Raw genomic sequence first — 21,106 nt, 5'->3', positions numbered from 1 at the left:
TGAAAAACCCAGGTCATGAGCTGAGAAAGGGGCAAAGAGAGGGAGGTTAGAGATTTGTGGGACAAGAGAATGTTGACAATAATCTTCAAAAGTCCCCAGAGTGGGAAAATGAGTCGCCTTAAAGAGACAGAAGTACCAAGTATTGCTCAGGAGTGTGAACCTCAAGCAAATTATCTAACTTCTCTAAACCTTAGTTCTCTCCTCTGTCAAATAGGGCCATCTGAAAACATGCCTCTGGCAACAACAAATTGAGTTAATTTTGGATGTAGTTACCATGAAAAGAGTAAAAGCTGCCTTCTTTTAGCGTTGCCAGCGGGACATTACCATGTAACAGTTTAAAACAATGTTAACATCACAGTTTAAAATATCCACTGACTTTCTTTCAATAAACTTTCTGTAGACTGTCCATTTGACTAAATTGGCTACATTAAGCTGCACAGTTAAGTAAAAATTCACTTAATGAACCTTGAAACCACTACATTGTACAACAATAAAGCAGCAGAGTATTTTATTTTTATATAATCATTATTCAGTAAATGTTATCACGTTGTGAAATATTACACTGTAATCTCCTTTTCAACAGAAAGGTTTTGTAAGGAAATGACTTGGAGCCTTTCACATTTATCAGATGCCTTTTCATTATTCTTTTCCATTTTTGCAATTCTGGATCCAAACTGCATGGCCCGTTTTGGCAGAAGAGCAGAGGTTGTAAGACCAAGTTCCATTGCTGCAAGACGCAAAATTAGTTTTTCACCAATTCCACGGGGTAAAGTCAAGTTTGCCTTTTCCCAAATTGGTAGGGAATTTAGAAAGGAGACAACATTTTCATCCAGGAAAGGAAATCTAAAATAAATAAATATAAACACTATAAAAAAATGAAATCAATTTAATGATCATTTCTTTTGCATTTTATTCAATGTTAAAGTTTACAGTGTAAAATTAATTTTTGAGGGTATTTTTCTCAATTAAAATATTCTGGTTATTTGCACAATTTTACAGCTAAAATTTAATCACCTTAAGAAAGTATTTCATAACACTTAATTTTAATATGCATATCTATGGTACAAAATAAATAAATTTTACCCCAATAAATAAATACATTAGGCGTATGGGTTCAAGAAATAATTTCAAATAGTTTCACAAGATATTTTTTGGGATGTCTTGAAAACAAGCATGGTCTTAATTCAATCATTCAGTCTATATCTGCTTTTTATCATGTCTAAAGAAACTGAATTTTAGGGATATGAAAGCAATATTGAGGGCTCTACAATCCTGAACTTGTGAAACACTTACTTATGGTAAGACTTTATGTATCAAAATTGCTTAATTACATTTAAACCATTTAAATAGCAACAAGTTGGTGTGACAGAACGAAGTATTAGATTTTTAAAATGACTCACTGTTTTTTTTTGGCTTCCCTGATTTCCTACAAAATTCTGTTCCTTTTTAATACTCTAACATTCTCTCTTCTTCTAATTCCTCAAAATACAATGCAGTTATACTAGTGTTTTTACGTCATTATATTTTATTCTAGCTCAAGTAGAAAGATTGGAAGGGTAAAGGCATTCATTATATGGAATATTTTATAAAATGAATTGATTGTAAAAGCATATTTAAATATAAGAATTTAATCAATAGATTACTGCTAATATGTATGTAAAAATACATACTAAATTGATTACGTAGATCTAACCACTATAACGGTATTTGTTAAATCACAATTCTGTATTAGGTGTTTTAAATATTCTTTATATGCATTTTTGCCTGAGGGTTTCATATGGGACCTTTAGAATTAACTGCTTTTACTAAATAAAATAAATTCCTTTTCTCTAATCTAGCTGAAAATAATGGACTGAAAATCAATCTCTCTCTCTTTTCTACACACATAAACACACACACACACATCCTTCAAAAGGAAAACATTATTGTGGCATTATTTCTCTTCATAATGAAATTTTGAAAATTATGATAGAATGACATAGTAGTCAAAGTTTACATGTGTCAGAACCGGCAACATAAGAATGACAACCCTGTAAAGGCAACCACAGGTCAGTGGAAAGACTGATGCAGAGACAAGAATCAGTGAAGTCTCCGAGTAGGTGTTATTATGATGTTTCAATTCCCACAACGCTTATTTGGACTCCCTGTTCTTGCATGCTTGGATCCTTGCAATAAACTACCACTTAAAAAAATGAACCTAGTTGAACAACTTTCTGCTTTTTATAGCTAAATTGTTACATCCTCCTTTATCCTCAGTGCTTTAAAAAGTTGTATTCAAGCACTTGTTTACTACCATTAGAAATACCGTTGTAGGTAAAAATAAACCTCCACAGTGAAAAAGAATGATCTCTTTGAAGGTTTTAGGCCTGCAACATACGACTAAATTATGATTTCTTTGAAGGTTTTAAGTCTGCAACATATGACTAAATTATGTTCAAAATAACATACGACAGAGGGGAACCCAGTACTAGAAGCACCATTTAAATCAGTATGGCTCTATCTGTACAGAAACGTCTAGCAACAAAGCCAGGTTCTACAACATCGGAGGAGAGAGCTTGGGAATAGGGCCTGTGCCCTTACTGGGAGGAAAGCAAACATTTTAAACAAAATCAAACCCTTTAAATACCTTCTCTCAGTATTTCACTACCTCAGTTTTACAGTCCTTTTCTTTGTAATCTTAAAAGCAATCATGTTATTTTACCATCTTTAAAAATTACTGAAAAGACATTGTTGGAGAATGAGTTTTGGAAAACAACTTCTTCTCCGGCTCCTCCCAGCTTTGCTGCAGCTGGTCTGTTTATTATTATAAAGCCAAGATATTATTGTTGCCACTGTTATTCATTTGAACAGTCTGCAAAGAAAAAGGGAACCTAAAAATCTTCTTTTATAGTCTATTGGTTTTACAAAATGATCCAACAACAACTCAAATAGAGAATTAGTTACCTTGCTTCTTTTCCATGATCACCAACAACTCTGTCATCACGACCAAGATTTCTAGAAGAAATTCGACCCAGTTCCATCTCGATTTCCTTATTCAACCCGTCCAGCCCGTGTGTCTGAAAGCAGACACGATGACGAGAATAACCTGCAAGTTGCTCATCTGCACCAATTCCAGTAAGAACTACCTGTAGAGGTTTAAAGAAATCCACATAAAAAATGTTATCTATAGACAGTGAGGAAAACAACTAAGATAAAAGCAAAGCTTAAAAACTATAATCTCAAAGATAGTATTTTCAGAGAAAAACCACAAGGCAAAGTGATAAAACAGTAAAATAGGCCCAATTTTCAAAAAGACATATACATTGTTTTGTAGTTTAAATGCAACTAAAATATGCTGTATTCTTGCAACCTAAATGCTAAAAGCTGTAAAGGGTCACACTTAGGTCTCAGAAATTCTTCGGGGCAGAAATACCACGCCATACCTTTGCATTGCTCTGATATGACTTCACTTCATCCTGGGTCACTAACCGACCAATTCCTCTAGAAGCAAACCAGACTGCACAGCCAATGCTATCATCCAACACTGTCTCCAAGGGCTGAACTAGGTGACATATTTGAGTTCTTCTTAATTTTTGCAGTTCTTCAAGAGAAACGTTAATTTCAACAAAATTCCAAATCCGGAAAGGGTTAACAGCTTGCAGTTCCTTTAGTCCAGCTCTTCCGGTGATTCGGTCTGGCACACTGAATTGTTTGTCAGGACCATCAGCAGCAGCAGCAGCAGCATTTTTAGAGGATTCTTCAGAAGAATCCTCTAAAATTTCACAAGTTTTCTGTTTTCTCCTTTTTTTGTTAAAACTAGTTGGGATAGTCTTTTCTTTAGTCATGAAAGCCACATTAAGAAGATCGATTGGTTCATCTAAAGGAATATGATGGTCAGCAAGAGCTGCAATAACCATGGAATCAATACCCCCAGAAAACAGGATTGCAACATTTGCTTTCCTATCACAAGTTTTCAAATCTTCACTTGGGGTCAGGTTTTCTTCCCTCGGTAAACAGAAGACTCGTCTCTTGACCGCAATACTCAGGACATCAATGAACTGCTGAACTCTTTCCTTCATGTTTCCATCAGCAAGAAAACCCTGAAGTGTCTGTCTTGTAGGAGGCATGCTGGAAATGGTACTGCAATGAGTAGCAAATGAAGCTTGCGGCAACATCTTATTTAAAGGAACAACAGGTTCTTTGAGATATAGTTTGGCTTCATTTGCTACTACCGATACAAATGTTGGCAAGTTTGCTGAAATTTGGGTCAGGCTATTAACACATTCTTTGATAACATTCTCCTTAGAAATACATTTCCAAGGATACAATTTTAAAACTACAGATTTAGAAATGGAAGTAGATTTGAGATCGATTCTAAAAATTCCAGATGCTGGAACTTCTTGCCACTGATCAGCCACTTCAGACATTTGGGCACCAACTGAAGAGAGGCAGAAACTCTTGCCCAAATTACTAAAATGCCAAAGCAAGCTACGGCGACCAAAAAAATCCCTACCAAACCACAAATGATGATTAGATGCTTGATAATATATAAAAGACCAAGGACCTTGGACTTCTGAGAAGAGTGACAAAATATCAGAGTCATTCTGACAAGAGGAAAGATAATTAAACATTATTTGAGTATCATTCTCTTCGGCTTCAACTTTTATTCCACTAAAGACTTCTCCATTCCACAGAAACACATTGCCTCTCTCATCTTCCAGAGGCTGAGCAGTCAAAACACCTCTTAAGTGAAGCACGTGGCCAGAAAATAAACACTGGTAGTATTCATTAGCCCTTAACAACTGTTTGCTACTATGTGGTCCCCGTCGTTTAAGATTATAGAGTAAATCCTCCTTCAAATCTTTGCTAAAATGTTCAATGGAAAAGCTTACAGAACAACAAATGCCACACATTGTTATGTGAAGTCAAGTTGACTATTTCTTGGTTTTGTTCTTCTCTGAGTTTTCTATTTCTTGGTATTCTTTTTTCAGCTCATCCAATATATCTGTGGAGGGAGGGGAGAAGAACTATTAAGTAAAATAAAATTCCTGGATCTTTACCTAGTAATTCACAGGATAACATCAGCTATTTACCAAGATCAAACCATTTGAGTATAACGCACTATGTTAGTGAAAATAATAATTTACAACAGGCTTCTAATGATGACTGTTTATCTTTAGGAAAACAGTTTCTGTTTATTAAATGTTTATTTTAGCCCAGGCCCTGGGCTATGCACTTTATATGTACCATCTTTATTTAAATCCCACAGGACTTTGTAGGATCCAAGTAATTCACTCAAAGTCACAAAGAGTGAAAGTGGTAGAATAGTTTTTCATGCTGGGATCTAGCTAAAACTCCAAAGCACACATTAATAATTATTGCTTTCTAACACGTCTTATATATTTTTCATTTTATTTTTACCATAGACTCATCTTTGGAAGGTTAACTTGAAGAAAACCACTACATTAATGTTATTAACAGGTATACCACCACCCGATCTTTAGCTATGCATTTAAACATTTAGATATAGATAGTATAATATAATTTAGGTACCATCATGAATTTCTACAGAAAACCTACAAAAGACTTTCTGTGCATTTCCATATAATACACACAAAAAACTCACTTTTGCTTTCAGAAAGCATTTCTGTTCGGTCTGCAAGAAAGAATATGTTGCTGTTCTGTTGTTGCCTATACACTTTCTGAAAAACATAATGTAGACTAACATTATGATTTGATCTAAAAAGCAACATATGTCAAACCTCTGAACCCTATTACCGCTTATTTTCGAACTTCAGTAACATTTGCAAAACAATACCTTAGCATACAGATAAACAAAAGTTACCCATTATCCTGACATCTAGAAATTGCTACCATTGTCACTGAGGTAAAACTCTTTTTTCTGTACCATAATACCGTATTTCTTTAACAAAAAAGCTTCCTACACATTTATAATTTACAAAAATTATAGAGTAAATCCTCCTTCAAATCTTTGCTATACACTATATAATTTGCTTTTACCTATAAACAATACAGTGAGAATACTTTTTTCTTATTAATAAGTGTTCTTTTACAACATTACTGTATAAATATAACATATTACAGTTTATTTAGTCAATCCTCAAGTTTTAGATATTTAAGGTGTTATCACCTTTTCACTATTAAAAATCAATGTTGTGATGAATGTCTTTATAACTAAATCTCTGTGCACTCCTATGATTATTTCCTAAATATCAATTCCTATAAATGGAACAGTGGGGTCAAAGTGTTATATGCCTTTAAGGTTTTGATATAGTCTGCCAATTTGTTCTCTAGAAAGTCTGTATCAATTGTGCTTTAACCTCTAATATTACATAAGTGACAACATCAGAAATGTTTAACCTGTCAGTTATCAAATAATCTTTAATATGCTTTAAAGAGCACAAAATCATTTCTTCTGAACTTTAAAATGTAATTTTTGATAGTATAACTACAGATGAAGCAGGAGCTTGCTTGTTTATGGATGCATTAAATAACCACGTTAAATATTTGGAAGATTTGTATAAAAAAATTTGAGGGATAGGAGGAGAATTTATCCTTTTTGTTTTTCAACAAGTATCCACTTTCACGTAAAGGAATAGTTCCCGCTCTCCTCAATATATTTAAAGTTCATTTATTTCTAAAGAAAATATCAAATTCAAGTACAAAATAAATATCATTAGTGAATACAGCTCCAAGATACCATAGTACCATTAGTATCACTTGGTTCAAAGGTAGTATGAATTTTATGATGGGGAAAAATATAATATCAACTATGATTATCTGACTGTTTATAGAAATGATTATCAACAGATATCTATATGTGATTTTACATAATCTTGGACACTTTTCACTTTTGCAGTTTAAAAAGATGATGAACTACAAATCATATATAAAATTCTTACAACTTTAGTATACAGTTAATAAGATAGAATCAAACCCTCCCATATACTATTCAGAATCACTCTAATAACTTACCCTGTGTTTCTTCAGGTTAGAAAGTTCATCCACAACAATTTTCTGTTCTTTAATCTATTGAAATAAAGAAAACTTCTTAAATCAGAGGTTCTCGAAGTATGCTCAAAGAGAGCCCATTAAAAAAAAAGATGGGATAAGGGGCTGTAATGTACTGATTGTCCAAATGGGCAGTTTGTGAACACAGGTTCTTTTCAACAGCAGTCAGTGCGAGGGTACAGGTGCGGAAAGGCTGAGGGACAAAACAGCGATTCAACTTGCCAAGTGTTAGACAACCCACTGAATCCAAAAAGAGGGTTTGGTGTGGGTAACCCGTATTCATGCAAGGGCCATCGTTAACAATTAAGGTTTTTATCTTTTACTTGAAACAGACACTATGCACCAGTTTTTCAATGATTTATGTTTTAGCTTATTTCAATAATAAATAGCAAATGGAATGAGGGGTGGGCTACATGCCCCTCCCCACCGAATACCAACTCTTTTCATGATTTGTGCACTACACGGTGCAGCCCAAGCACATGTACTAAATGCTGTACCTGCAGTGAGACCTATCACCTTCCATCTTTCCTCATTAGTCTTTGTATGCCGAAGACTGGCACAGTGCGGGCACTGCTGAAGGAGGCCTCACTTTTTATAAGTAGGAAAGGACTCAACTAAGTGGAAACTGAAGTTCTAACGCTTTTCAGTAATGGTGCTTATTTTGTGAACAGGACTGATCACATAGTATCACCAGTATCTCTAAAATCAGGTTTCATAATCTGTCCTGCCTCACACACCTCAGGGATCTGTCATATCAGTGTAAGTGGCTTGCTAGGGCAGCGAGCGGACTACGTGTGGTTTGAAAATCCACCCAGCGCGTGTGTACCCCTCTGTCTTTTCAGCTAAGTCAGTGCAGTACCTGAGCGGACTGAGTGAAACTGGAAGACCATGCACAACCTCTTTGAAACTTAGGTTTGAACGATGCTTTCCCATTCATTTTAGGAATGGCAGGTCACTTTTCTCTACTTCAAACAAGCAAACTGCGATATTATTGGATTAATATTAATAAATTAATATTATTGCGAATTAATTGGAGACTTGTCCGAGATGTCAATGGTAGTTTGGGTTTGAACCGAAGAATCGAGGACATCTGTATCTCAAAGGCTATGACCATCCCCATCTCCAACATCATTTTTAGAGGTTTTGTCTTCTAATGGCAGTTAAGATTTATATTATACTGGCTTCGTTCCCCCTTTTTGGAGGGTGGAGGAATGACGGTAAGACGTGTGTTTTAGGACCGATGGTTGCTCTGGCGAGCGTGGAGAAGAGATTGGAAGAAGGCAATGATGGGTGAGAAAAAAGGGCCAGTTTGGAAGTCTGTGCAGGGTTTCCGATGGTAAGTAGATGAAGGTGGCTGGTTTAGGACGGTTCAGAGTGTGCACGGTGATAAAGGCACTTATGTGAAATGAGCTTCAGAAGCGGAACGAACAGGACTGCGTGACGGACATCAAGGATGAGTCCCAACTTAGTGGCAGTCCCAATGGACGGTGGACAACTGAAAGGATGGCGGTGACACTTTCTGGGATGGAGACTATCGGCAGCGGATCTGGGCTGGGCATAGTATTTCTAAAAAATTTAATCCCAACTAAATCTCCGCCCCACTGCCCCGACTGGGTCTAATTTCGGGGCAAGTTTCAGGATCTCCCTTACCTGCAACTGTCCAGAGCGAAGAATAAAAGGAGCGAAGCCGAGGCGGGCAGAGCCGAGACCGGGCCGTGCTGCTGCGGCGGTGGGCAGTCCGCGGCCCAGCGGCGCCCCGTCCCGAGCCCGCCGGCCTTCTCGCCGTGTCCCCCACTCACCTTGGAGCTAAGATCCTCTTTGGGAGGGGCCGAGGTGTCGGCTGGGACCAGCCCGGCTCCGTTTTCTGGGCGTGCCTCCCGGAAGGGCATCTCCATCGAGCGCAAAACACGCAGCACGCGCAGCCCGGCTAGCGCCTCGGCGGCCTCCGAGGCCCCCGACTCAGCACGCTCACCGCCGCAAGGCTCCACCTCCTCCCTTTCCCCCAATGGCGTCTGCGCGTTCACGGGAACGCCTGCGCAGTCCGGGTCTGGCGCGAGCGCAGTTCCGCGCGTGCGCACAGATGCTTAGGGACGCGCGTGAGCAGCGTCCTGGGAGGTTCCTGAACAGCCCCCTAGCGGATCCGACGTGGGAAGACTTTTGTGACCTCTTCACAGTCTCGCAACCAGTAGACTGTGAGTTGTACGCGCCCCCCAGTGGTAAATATGGAGAATAGAAACGCAGTAGAAATTCTAGTTAATATTTTTTTATGTGGGCTAGGCCCAGATGTGAGATACAATTGTTGGCAACGAAACTGTACAGACTTGGTAAAGCTTTTGTTAACGTGTTATTGGGGTTACAAGGGAAATGCAGGATGCCCAGTTAAATGTGAATTTCAGATAAATGAGTAACTTTTTAGTATAAGTACATGCCACACGGTATTTGCAGTATCTCACTTCGTTGCGAAAAATTATCCAAAACTTGGGAGCAGGCAAGAGATTATCGGGTGTTCTTTCAGTGCTTTCGTGGGCTTGACTTTCTATTGACTGAGCAATTTTACAGTTCTGTAGGGGCAGAGGTTAACCTGCAGATTTTTGTCTGGCAGAGATGCAAATAATTTCTATTTGGTGGACCAGGTAACCCCACAGGTTATGATTTTTCGTTCTGTACGGCATTAACCAGTTTTGTGTCTAACCCTGCAATTCTACACTAACGTGTCATTGTTAATATAGGCCTGTCTTCTCATAGACTCTTTGAATTGGTTTAAATGTTTTACCTGTTCCAGCATCAGTTAATGAGTTGAATGAGATTTTGACATATGTTCATTTTATATTTGCATGAGAAATATGATTTTATATTTTTGAAAATTATACTTTAACATTGGAAATCTCAAGGTTCCCTGGAGCTGCCCGTGTGGACTCATGATGGAGCCAAACTCTGCTAAGGAAATGTACCTCATGGGTTGTTTAAGCCCAGGATTCTCTTTTATTGGCTCTTTGAATAAATTCAGAGTGGTTATAAAACTAAGTTTACTGTTTGTTTTCCTTTTTAAGGATTTAAAAAAATTTGGTTTTCTTTCTGATGTGTGCGTGGCTAAGTCATTACACATTAGTAGCAGCAGTGATTGGGAATTGGGCTTTATGGCCTAATCATTCAGTGATATCTGTTGGGTGATGGAGATCCAGTCTCTATTGGAAGAGAGATGGCAGAAAATCCAGTTTTTAATATTTTTGTTTGTCCTTTGCAAGCTCAATTAAGAATTTTGTGCCCATTGGAAAGACCAGTTTTTTGAGATATGGGCTAGCGAATTTTTATGTTTACTTTCAACCTGAGATAGAGGTTGTAAAACTGAAGCTATAAAGTTTCTGTGTCTGTATCTATGATTTAGAATGGCTTTTCTGTCTTGCTGTGAGAATGTAAAATGTTTTTGTACTTTTGGAGGATATTAATAAATTCCATTATAATTTCTCTTAAATTAAAGGGCAGTCTATAGACATAATTATGCACTTGTATAAATCCCAAAATTTAAAAAAAGCCCAGAATTTCTAATACTTTAAATGTGCTAGACTTTTAAGAAAATAAAGTCCTTCTGCTAGCTTAGAAACATTTGAAGCATATGTTTGGAGAAATTAAAGTGAATTTTTGGAGAAATCAGACTGGATTAATAATTTGGGTTTAAGAGAAAAAATGCATTTATCAATGCTAAGTAAAATAGAAGTAGATGTTTTATTTTTTATGACATTTAGATTTGTTTTCTCATGAAGAGATTATTTAATCTGAATTTCCCAATTCATACACTGGTTTACTGATTAAATACGCTAGCATTACTGCTACAGAATATTTAAATTTATGAGAAATGTAAATTGGTATTCACTAAAATGAGTAATTATTCAGACAAACTTTTTATATCAACAGCAATTATATTTAGTATTGTATAAATTTAAACACAATTCCAAATTTTTAGGTAACTTAAAACCCTGAGAAAATATCAAATGGAGTTAATTAATGATTAATCATTAGATAACTAGATAATTTATTTTAAAAGGTGAATACTGAAACAGTGATTAATCTAAGCATAATTTTAAGTTTATCTACTTTTGCTTCTTGTTTTTATATGCCGTGGAATGGCTATCCTTTTGGATAATGTAAGGGACATGTTCATTTTTGTCACTTTCAGAAGGTGTAAAGGGAATGTGTGTGTATTAATGAACTTTGTTTGCTGAAGTGCTTGCATATGACAGTTATTAATTATCTACCTCCAGTTCTCTCTATGAAATGGAAGTTATTAAATTGGTTAAAAGTTATAATTAATATGGGTGGCTAAGATCACATTAAAGGCAAGAATAATAGAGAATGCAAGGTAATGGGATGAGTCTTGTTTTGTAAGGAAAAAGAGAGTTCTAAAGTAATTATTTTTTTTCAGAATATGAAAAAGCACAATGAAAGATAAAACTTGAGGAATTATATAGAAGGTTGAAGATGATTTGATGAAAGTGGATTTTATTTGCATTGGCTTATAATACTTAGCGCCGAAAAGAAACTATGAAATATGTTTAAATTTTGGCAGAGTACATTCAGTTTGGAAGCCTTATTCACAAGATAATTTTTTTTAAACTTTATATACAAATATATATTACAAACCAAATATTACATTAATTAAAAACTAAAATTTCGTCTTTTCTTAACTCCATTCCCCCAAATCTTTACGGTTTACCACAGTTAAGCTGGTAGGAACCTTGGAACATGCCTCCCCTGACACCTGGGGTGTCATTTTAATTAGTGTTCAGAATGATGGTGACGTTTGAAGCTGAAGAGACACCAGCATATTGGTCTACTTTGTAGACCAATGTGTGTTATTGTGTGTATTGTATTATTATCCTGGCTAATGTGTGATGTGTATTATTAGCCTGGCTTCCAAGGTTTAGATGAATATTACCCTCCTTCTATGGCAATGTCTGCCTGACTGGGAACTCTAGTTAATATTTGAATTGACTCTTTGACCCACATAATTTCCATGCTGAGTGGCCAGAAACACTACTGATTGTTCTATAGCTGTTCATGCCATTTTGGGGGTGGGTTATTGGTTATGGCTCTGCCTGGTGCTGATATTTCCATTGATTTACATGGTTCACCCTAGATGACATAATACTAAATGTAGTAGTGATATGATAATCTTATTAGTATGGTACTAAACTGTTTTCAAAGTTCTTTCGCGTTTTATCTTATTTTTTCATGTTTCTCCAATTGCTTCTATTTCTCCGTCAGCTGTTGTAACTCCTGCGTTGCTTGAAGTCACACTTGGTATCATTTGTCTAACTGGTTTAGGACTACCCATCAGCAGCTCACCATGTAACTAGCTCGGCTGTACTTCCTTCTTTCATTTAAGTCCATTGCTGTTGTTTATTCTACTTAATAGGATAATTTCATGTTTATTAATGCTATATGTACACTTCCTTTGATGCTACATTCTTAATGTATTTCTTTTTGTTTAATAATGCATAGTTTACCATTCACCATTTTGTAAAAGTGATGTATATTATTAGCCTGGCTTCCAAGGTTTAGATGACTAGTACCCCAACCACAGTTTTCCCTTGCTTTCTCATAATACAGATTTGTCTCTAGCCACAGATTTCTCTCTAGCCACAAAAGCCTCTTTCCCGTCTCTTCCAAATGAGGTGTGGTATAGGGCTGTGGTCCCCAAATGCCAGTTAGTAGGTGGGTGCCCTTCTCACTATGTAAAATCACCTGAAAGTCTTGTTCAAATACAGATAGATTTCTCAGTCCTTTTCCCATATTTATTAAGCCAAATGTTTGTGGATGGAATATGATTGTCTGCTGTATAACATAGTGCTAACCATTTAACCTATAACAAAATGGCTGGGTTTGAATTTTGGTTTCTCCATTTATTAGATGTGTGAGTTTGGTAAGTCAATAACTTCTCAAGCCTCAGTTTCCTGATCTGTAAAATGTGAGTAATAATAGTGCCCACCTCAAAGGGTTGTAATGAGGATTAAATGAGTTAATATTTGTAGTGTTTATTATAACAGTTACAAGCACATAATAAGCACTATTTAAGTATGTGTTAAATGGATGAATCAGGAGTTCCTTCAGATGATTTTGACACACAGGTTTAGGAACCAGTGGAATGGACAAAACCAGGCTCTGAAATGTTTGGCCCAGTTATCTTTGAAGATATGTCTTCTCTTTTACTTCCACTGATTTTCGGTAGGGCTAGCTAGGGCTGTTCCAAGTTGATACTTTCGAAAATATGTGGAGGCACATTTGGTTGTTACAATGATTGGATAGTTCTGCCCATTCTCGTGGGGTAGGACTACAGGGAGCTAACTGAAAGGAGACAGACTGAGCCACAAATTCTTTTAAGAATCCTAGACTCGCAGGCCAATGGGCAGTCTCAGCAGCAGACAGTGCTGGGAATCGCATGGGGCGGGAGTCAGGAGGGGCTGTAGGACCAAATAGCAAGGAGGTGAAATCAAAGGAAAGGTAATCTCACACAGGTGTTTTGCATCAGGAATTCTGTTAGAAGATGAAAGGGCCTGAGATGTTGGACTGATGTTTATAAGCAGGGATCTAGTATCTGAACGGGGGTCTACCAGGTCCTTATCACACAGGCATTGGGAGGAGGAAGCAGGGACTTAGTCCTAGTAAGAAAGCACACCAGGCTGATTTTGGTCCCTCAAAGGAAATGGCTGAGTCTACAAGCACTGGGCTACAGATGAGTGAAACCCTTTTACATGAGGACAGATTGGTTCGAAAGTTTAGTTTGGGAAGAAATCAGGCACTGTTGGCTCCTGCAGCTATATCACTCTGGGGCTTTTGTACAGGGCAGGGACTAGGGTAAGGTAAATGAAGTGCCTAGGGTGCCAATTTTAAGGATGCACTCACTCTCAGGGTCCTGCAAGTGAATGCCTCTTTAAAATTTCTACATTAGGTACCTCATACACCAATTTCTAGTCTCAGACCTGCTCTTGTACCAACTGGTTTTGAAGACTTCATTGTTGGTGGATCTGTCTTACAATATGGTGATCAGTGTGGCTTGTGAATGGCAGAGGTGAAAGAAAGATGTTGCATATACTACCGATTCCTAGTGTATCTTGATATGTCTGACAGCTATGAAGAAAGTTGATTAAAAAAGCTGAAAACATATATCCATAAAGACATATGTGCTCCGATGTTCACTGCAGCTTTATTTAAGGTGACCAAGACATGGAAACAACCAAAGTGTCCTTTGATAGATGATTGGATAAAGAAGTTGTGGTGTATATACACAATGGAATACTATTCGGCCATAAGAAAAGATGAAATAGTGCCATTTGTGACAACATGGATGGATCTTGAGCGTATTATGCTGAGCGAAATAAATCAGAAAGTAGAGAACCCTATGATTTCACTGATATGTGGTATATAAAACTGAAAACAACAAAAGAACAAGACAAACAAATGAAGAAACAAAAACTCATAGACACAGACAATAATTTAGTGGTTACTAGAGGGTAAGGGGGTTGGGGGAAGGGAGATGAGGGTAAGGGGGATCAAATATATGGTGATGGAAGGAGAACTGACTCTGGGTGGTGAACACACAACGGGATTTATAGATGATGTAATACAGAATTGTACACCTGAAATCTATGTAACTTTACTAACAATTGTCACCCCAATAAACTTTAATTAAAAAAAAAAGTTGATGAAAGTTATCTTAGCTTCTTCTTCTGTCATTGAATGCCTTAGTCCACCTACTTTCCCATAAACTAAGGACATGCTTAAAATGTTTTGGTCTACATTGCTGAAGAAGCAAAATTAAACATAACCATCTCTGTGAGTTAGATTGCAATGAATAGCAGAGTCAGTTAAATAAAATAGTTATGAATTGTTTAAAGTCTGAGGAGTTGCATATAGTGACTAGGAATTTACTGTTACCAAATTTGCATTTACATGCTTTTAAAACATACAGAAATGTGTTCACCAGAGTGAATCAACAGGGACAAATAAAGTCTAAATGGTGTATTACTGATTATATATCATATGCTAGTTATTATGTATTCAGATAATATTTTCCTTTATAGAATGCCCTCATAATGCAGTGCCCTTCGTTGCTGGGTATTTTTACCCCAATTCTGATTGTTAGTAATCATAAAGTTTTACAAAGTTGGTAATCAAATCCTGTTTATGGTGACAATGTAAGTCTACCTTGCTGTCTTTAAAAAAAAATTCTTTTTCTTTGTGAAGCAACTAGCCAGGAAAAATACTGCTTGTACTATCACAGTGTAATCCAACAAGTTAATTCAGTTTAGCTGTATTTGCCTGTGGATTCTGTGGTTTTAGTATTGAAAGCCTTGCTATGCTATGGTTATGGACTTGCCCTAGTAAAAGAAAACAAACAAAACACAACACATGGATAGATATATGTCTGTAACTCCCAATGATTTTATAGTGAAAATTGAGTATGTAAGGTTGAGAATAAATTCTGGATCACCAAAGCCATACTTATTGGTGGTTTAATGTTGCCGTCATAGTTATGGCCGCCACTAGAGTGAGCTTGTGTGGTGAGGCCTCCTCAAGAAGGGACCTTTGAAACCTCGTGAAAAATCAGTTGCACATATATGTGTGAGTATATTTCTGGAAACTCAGTTCTATTCCATTGATCTAATGGCTATAGTTTCTCCAGTGCCACACTGTCTTGATTACTGTAGATCTATAGCAAGGCTTGAAATCAGGTAAGACCAATCCTCCAATTTCGTGCTTTATCAAAATTGTCTTGGCTTTTCTGTTTCTTTGCTTTTTCTATATAAATTTAGAAACAGCTTGTTGTCTACTAAAAAATCTGACTGGGATTTTGATTAGAATTGCATCAAATCTATAAAATCATGATCATGGTTTAGAATTGACATATTAGCAATACTGAGTCTTCAAATCTATGAACACAGTATATCTTTTCATTTATTTAGGTCTTTTTTAATTTATGTCATTAACGTTTTCTACTTTTCCACATACACATCTTGCACTTGTTTGGCAAGATACTATATCTTTGCACAGATTTATCCCTAGATATTTTATGGGGTTTTTATTTGGTGCTATTGTAAATGGTAGCTTTTTGGTTATTTTACTTGACAATTGATTGCTGCTAGCATATAGAAATGTATATATTTGTGTTAAATAGAAATATGATTGATTTTGTAGATTGATCTTGTGTCTAATGGCCTTATTAAACTCACTTATTAGTTCTAATAACTTTTTTATAGATACTTCAGAATGTTCTATGTAGGCAAGTACTCGTATATAATACTGATAATGGGAGACAGTATATCAAACTGGTTAAAATCATGAGCTCTGGAGCTACAGCCCACACCACTTATTTACTAACTGACTGACTGGGCAAATCAGCAAACCATTTGGGACTTGAGTTTTCTCAACTGTAAATGAAAGTTAATATAGTCCTAGCTCATAGAGTTGTGTAAGGATGGAAGGAGATAATTGATTTAAAGCATTTAATGTGATAACTGGAAAATGGTTGCAGTTGCTAACATTATTATTGTGACTGTTTTTTACTCAAAACAAATCCTCTAAATGGCCTACAAAGTCCCACCTATGGTTGTAAACTCATTTTCACTTCTCATTCTCTTTCTTATATTTCTGTTTAGCTGGTCAATTTCCTACAACAAACCAAGCTGCCTGGAACCTCAAGGCCTTCACACGTTCTGGCCCAGAATACTTTCACTCTTTTCAGTGTTGAACTCCCATTCTTCTTTTAGGTTTTGGTTTAAGTGTTAGATACAGAGGTTTACCTTATCTTTTGGTTTAAATGAGGCCTCCTTGTCTTTTTCTCATGTATAACAATTGGTAACTGTGCATTAGTTTGTGTGACTACTTGTTTAGTTTACCTCCAGAAGCAGAGACTGTGACTATTTTGTTAAGCATATAGGTCACTAGTAAGTATTTGCCAAATGTGTGGGTGAATAGTTTTATTTTCTAACCAACCAGAATGTTATACTCCTGTCTCTGGGGATTTGGAAAAAAGACAAGTTGGTGGGGGAAAGAAGGCAAATATTAAAAAAAAAAAAAAAAATTCCAGCGAGAACCTGGAGCCTAAAACACTTTATTAGGATGTGTTTTTAAATAATCAACTAAAATGTTTTCAAGCACAGTTAAATAGATTTGGTATACCAATAGGACTTTTAGGAAAATACAACGTACATTTTAAAAGCAACTTACACCTTTCTTTAAAAAATTTGCTGTTGCTATAATTAGTGTGTTTGAATGAAACAATAATTTGAAAAAAGATAGATGGAACAGAATACTCCACAGGTGTGCAAACATATTTGTCATTTTTGTTGTGCAACTGGAAAGCAGTTGAATTCTAGTGTTTCTGTATTTAGTAGCAAAGGATCATGTATATTTACTAAGATTTCAGGGTCTCTTTTTAGTGCAGAGAGAAAGTAAGATAATTTTGCCAGATATTTTTATTATTCTTTGGAATTATTGGTTTTTCTAATATAAAATTAAATTATAACAAATGGAGAGGAATAGTGATGATGTTGGAAAAGAAAAAGATTTATTTATAATATTTATTTCCTAGGTCAATTATTTGTTATAACCTATTCTTTTTACCAAATGAAATAATTGGAAATGTAATGTGTAGTATTAATTTTTCTACCTGGTAACGTAAATATGACGAAACACTTAGCAACTATTATAATAAACTCTAACTTATCTACTCCAATGAAACCACTCGAGAGCAATCAGGAATGAGTAATCCAACTACCTTTAGTTAAAGGTATATGCTTTCATACTTGGCATTTTAACGTGTGCATATGAATAACAATAGTTAAATTTATTGAAAACTCATCACTATAGTCCAGGCACTAATTTAAGAACTTTACACATTTTAACTCAATTCTTACAACAACACTATGAGGGATAAAGTGCAATTAATATCACCCCATTTTACAGATGAGGATGCAGAGGGATTGGTTAATTTGCCCAACATTATGCATCCAGTAAGTAGCAAAGGTATCATATAAACTGAGGCAGCTTGGCTCCAGGACCTGCACTCCTGATTTGCTCTCCAGTGTTTATTGCCCATTGTTTTCAGAACTCAACTGCAAACAAGTAATAAAACAACATGAGGAAGGCCTATTTGGGAGGAAGTAGGAAGCAGGGTCTTTTTATTTCTTTTTACTTCTACTCCATTAGATGAAGAAGGAGACATAGTTTCACATGGTTTCTGGGAAAGTTGCTAAATTTTATGGGAAGGTTGCTAAATGTTCAAATGGGGTAATTGGTACTAGAAAAGTTTACTTAAAAGTTAATACAGAGAGTGCCAAAAAAATGTGTACACATTTTAAGAAAGGAAAAAACTGTTAAAATTATAATAATATATACTGATAACAAAAGATGAATACAAGTCATGGGTATACATTTTTTTGGCACCGCTGGTATATTTAAAATGAAAACAAATATTATAGTAAATATTTAAAGAAATAGTTTTGAATCATATTTTTAAAAATGAAACTAACAGTTGTAAAAATAAATTCATATTATCTTATATTTAACAAAATTTTATATGACAACCATGCCATAATTTTTAGAATGAATTGTGTTGGTTTCTGAGGCATAAGAACAAAAACAATATGAGAGCCTGATTTGACATCTTTCATTTCACTTTTGATTTACTTGAAATGATCAAAGAGGGCCAATTTTGCAAAAATATTTGAAAACTTCATACCAAAGTTGACTCTAAATATTCTGATATTCAAAGCATTCTCTCTTGAATCACCTACTGTAATATATAGGAGCCTTTTCTCTTTAGTCAAAGGCTCTTCCAGTGATCCATGAAACACCACTTTGCAGCTTTGCAACATTAGTAATAGTACTTGGCATTTCATTTTTGTTTTGTACATTTACACTGGGTATTTCCAACAGTCCCGTTAGCCAGAGACTAGCCCGTCAGGATTGAGGATAAATGCTTGTGTCCGTGGGGGTAAGAAGGGAAAGAGATGTTTGAGTGGACACAGGTTTTATAGTGTTTAGGTCATTGTTGAGTGATTGCAGGATATAAAGATTTTTCCTTCCCTACACAACACAATTTCTGTGGGACCTCAGATAATAAATCACAAAAGACATATATATCTTATTCTTTTGTTTTTCTTTCAAACTATAGAAGCAAGATTATATCTTAGCAAGAAGTCAAATGACATGGAAGAGTACAAAGGAAAAAACTATTTATCCTTTTTTTTATCCACCACCTAGATATTTAAAACATTATTTACTTATTGTTTAAAAAGCAACACTGAAATGGTATGATTTAGAAATTCAAATAAATTAAGAGGCTAAAAATGAGAGCAACAAAACAAACCCAAAGCAAGTAGGAACAGAGATTTAATGAAGATAAAATTTGAAATTGTGAAATACATTTTTAAAAGTTAATTAAAAAGTAAATAAAATAAAAAGCTAGGTTCTTGGAAAACATCGTAAGCCTGATTAAGGAAAACGGAAAAAAAATTAAAAGATAAACATTTAGGAATGAGAAAGGAAATGTGAACATAGATATGAAAGATATCAAAAGAAAACCTTTTAAGAGAATATTATCTGTAATTCAGTGGCAATAAATTTTAAAATCTGGGGAAAACTACCTCTGGCAAAATATAAGTGAACAAAAATGACCCAAGAAAAGGAAGAAAACAGAAAAATATAGAAGAAATGGGAAAAAAATTGTTGAAGAAATACTATTTAAAAAGGTACCAGCCCTTAGTGAGTTTTCTACTGACTTCTCTGTAACCTACAAAGAATGAACAATTCCTGTATTTAAACTAGATGGATTCATTAACAAGATTATGAGAAAACTCCACTAATTTGTGAAGCTAGCCTGGTTTAAATACCAGAATCTGATAGAAATAGCCCCCTCCCCCCAAAAATGAGTATAGATGCAAATAATTAGCTAAAAATATTAATAAATTGAATGCACCACCAAACTGGAAGAATATCATAGCAAAGTAAAATTTATTTCAAGGTTAGCAGGTTAGGTTTCCTTGTTGATGACCTAAATGACAAATAGATAAAGCCAAGATGTTAACAGAAAAAGGGAATTAAGCAAGTGTCCAGAGGTTTAAAGCAAGTAATTAAAGTAATTCCTTTAATACACTCATAACTAAGAATTACTCTGGATAAAGTGCAATTATTCTAAATTCACCAAGGATATTTATAAGAGTTGCCTATAGTGAAAAAACTAAATTTTACTATTTAGTAACAGATGAGCCTTCATAAATCATATAACCATGTAGTGATATCAGAAGATGTTAAAATCTCTCCCTGTAAGAAAAGAATATAATAGTACATTTAAGTTTCAAGCTTTAATTAAATTATAACCAAAGAAATGAATATTTGGGGGGAAAAATTTGGTAATGGCTTTAATGTATATTCCTTAAAGTCAAAATTAATGTTTTTTAGTAACATATATTTGCATTTTAGGGAATTTTTAACAGCTTTTTCTACATTGATCAAATATTCAGTTTAGAATTTGAAAATTAAGAAAACATCCCCCCACAGATGTAGCCATATTTAAGTTAAGTTATGAATGTGAGAAAATCATGATGAAAATAATTTTGTTTTTTTACTTAGAACTGAATGGCAGTTCCTTGGACATTAAGGTGATAACTTAAGCCCTCTAATCACTACGTCCTGGCACAATGTCTGGCACTTATAAGGCATTCAAGTATTTGTTGAATTCAACTGAAATTCATTTTGCAGCCATTGGAAACCATTTCACAATTTTGTTCATTGAACTGTCCTATGATAAAAGGTCAATGAGCAAATAGTCCTGGGTCCTAGAATCATCTCTGTACTAATAAGCTATGAGACCTTGGGAAAATCATTAAATTCCTGGCTTTATTGAGCCGTGATTAGTAAATTTTCAGCATGGGCTCTGTAGGACACGTGGTCCACTTTTTGTTTGTTTTATGTGAATGAGTGTTTTTATCTATCAATGTTGGATGAGCTTCGGAACTTAAATTATAACGGCCTGAAATGGTAGCCAACCAACAACCTTCTATGAGATAGGCATATTATATTGGAACAACTCTGTTCA

At 35.4% G+C, this 21,106-nt stretch overlaps 2 protein-coding genes across 4 annotated transcripts; both read right to left on the bottom strand.

Annotated features, from left to right (window-relative positions):
• Nucleotides 1-493: 493 nt before the first annotated feature.
• ASNSD1 (asparagine synthetase domain containing 1) lies at nucleotides 494-5,629 on the bottom strand. Of its 2 annotated transcripts, XM_081051416.1 has the most exons (4): nucleotides 5,606-5,629; nucleotides 4,872-4,984; nucleotides 2,944-3,125; nucleotides 494-843 (listed from the first exon to the last, which is right to left on the bottom strand). In XM_081051416.1, exons 2-4 carry the CDS (start codon nucleotides 4,890-4,892, stop codon nucleotides 558-560), a joined length of 489 nt encoding a protein of 162 aa, XP_080907542.1. In that variant the 5' UTR covers nucleotides 4,893-4,984; nucleotides 5,606-5,629; the 3' UTR covers nucleotides 494-557. The 2 variants fall into 2 exon arrangements, with proteins under 2 accessions (XP_080907542.1, XP_080907541.1); XM_081051415.1 differs by lacking the exon at nucleotides 5,606-5,629 and having other exon boundaries at nucleotides 3,423-4,982.
• Nucleotides 3,007-9,019, bottom strand: ASDURF (ASNSD1 upstream open reading frame). Of its 2 annotated transcripts, XM_081051418.1 has the most exons (5): nucleotides 8,811-9,019; nucleotides 6,976-7,029; nucleotides 5,606-5,681; nucleotides 4,889-4,984; nucleotides 3,007-3,125 (listed from the first exon to the last, which is right to left on the bottom strand). In XM_081051418.1, the coding sequence occupies exons 1-4, from the start codon at nucleotides 8,904-8,906 to the stop codon at nucleotides 4,914-4,916; spliced, it is 297 nt and encodes a 98-aa protein (XP_080907544.1). In that variant the 5' UTR covers nucleotides 8,907-9,019; the 3' UTR covers nucleotides 3,007-3,125; nucleotides 4,889-4,913. The 2 variants fall into 2 exon arrangements, with proteins under 2 accessions (XP_080907544.1, XP_080907543.1); XM_081051417.1 differs by lacking the exon at nucleotides 3,007-3,125 and having other exon boundaries at nucleotides 4,182-4,984.
• Between the last annotated feature and the right edge of the window lie 12,087 nt (nucleotides 9,020-21,106).

The sequence above is a fragment of the Rhinolophus hipposideros genome (genome assembly GCF_964194185.1).
Source record: "Rhinolophus hipposideros genome assembly, chromosome: 6".
Taxonomy (NCBI): domain Eukaryota; kingdom Metazoa; phylum Chordata; class Mammalia; order Chiroptera; family Rhinolophidae; genus Rhinolophus; species Rhinolophus hipposideros.
Note: the sequence above shows the minus strand (reverse complement) of the source record. Positions and strands in the feature narration are given on the sequence as shown.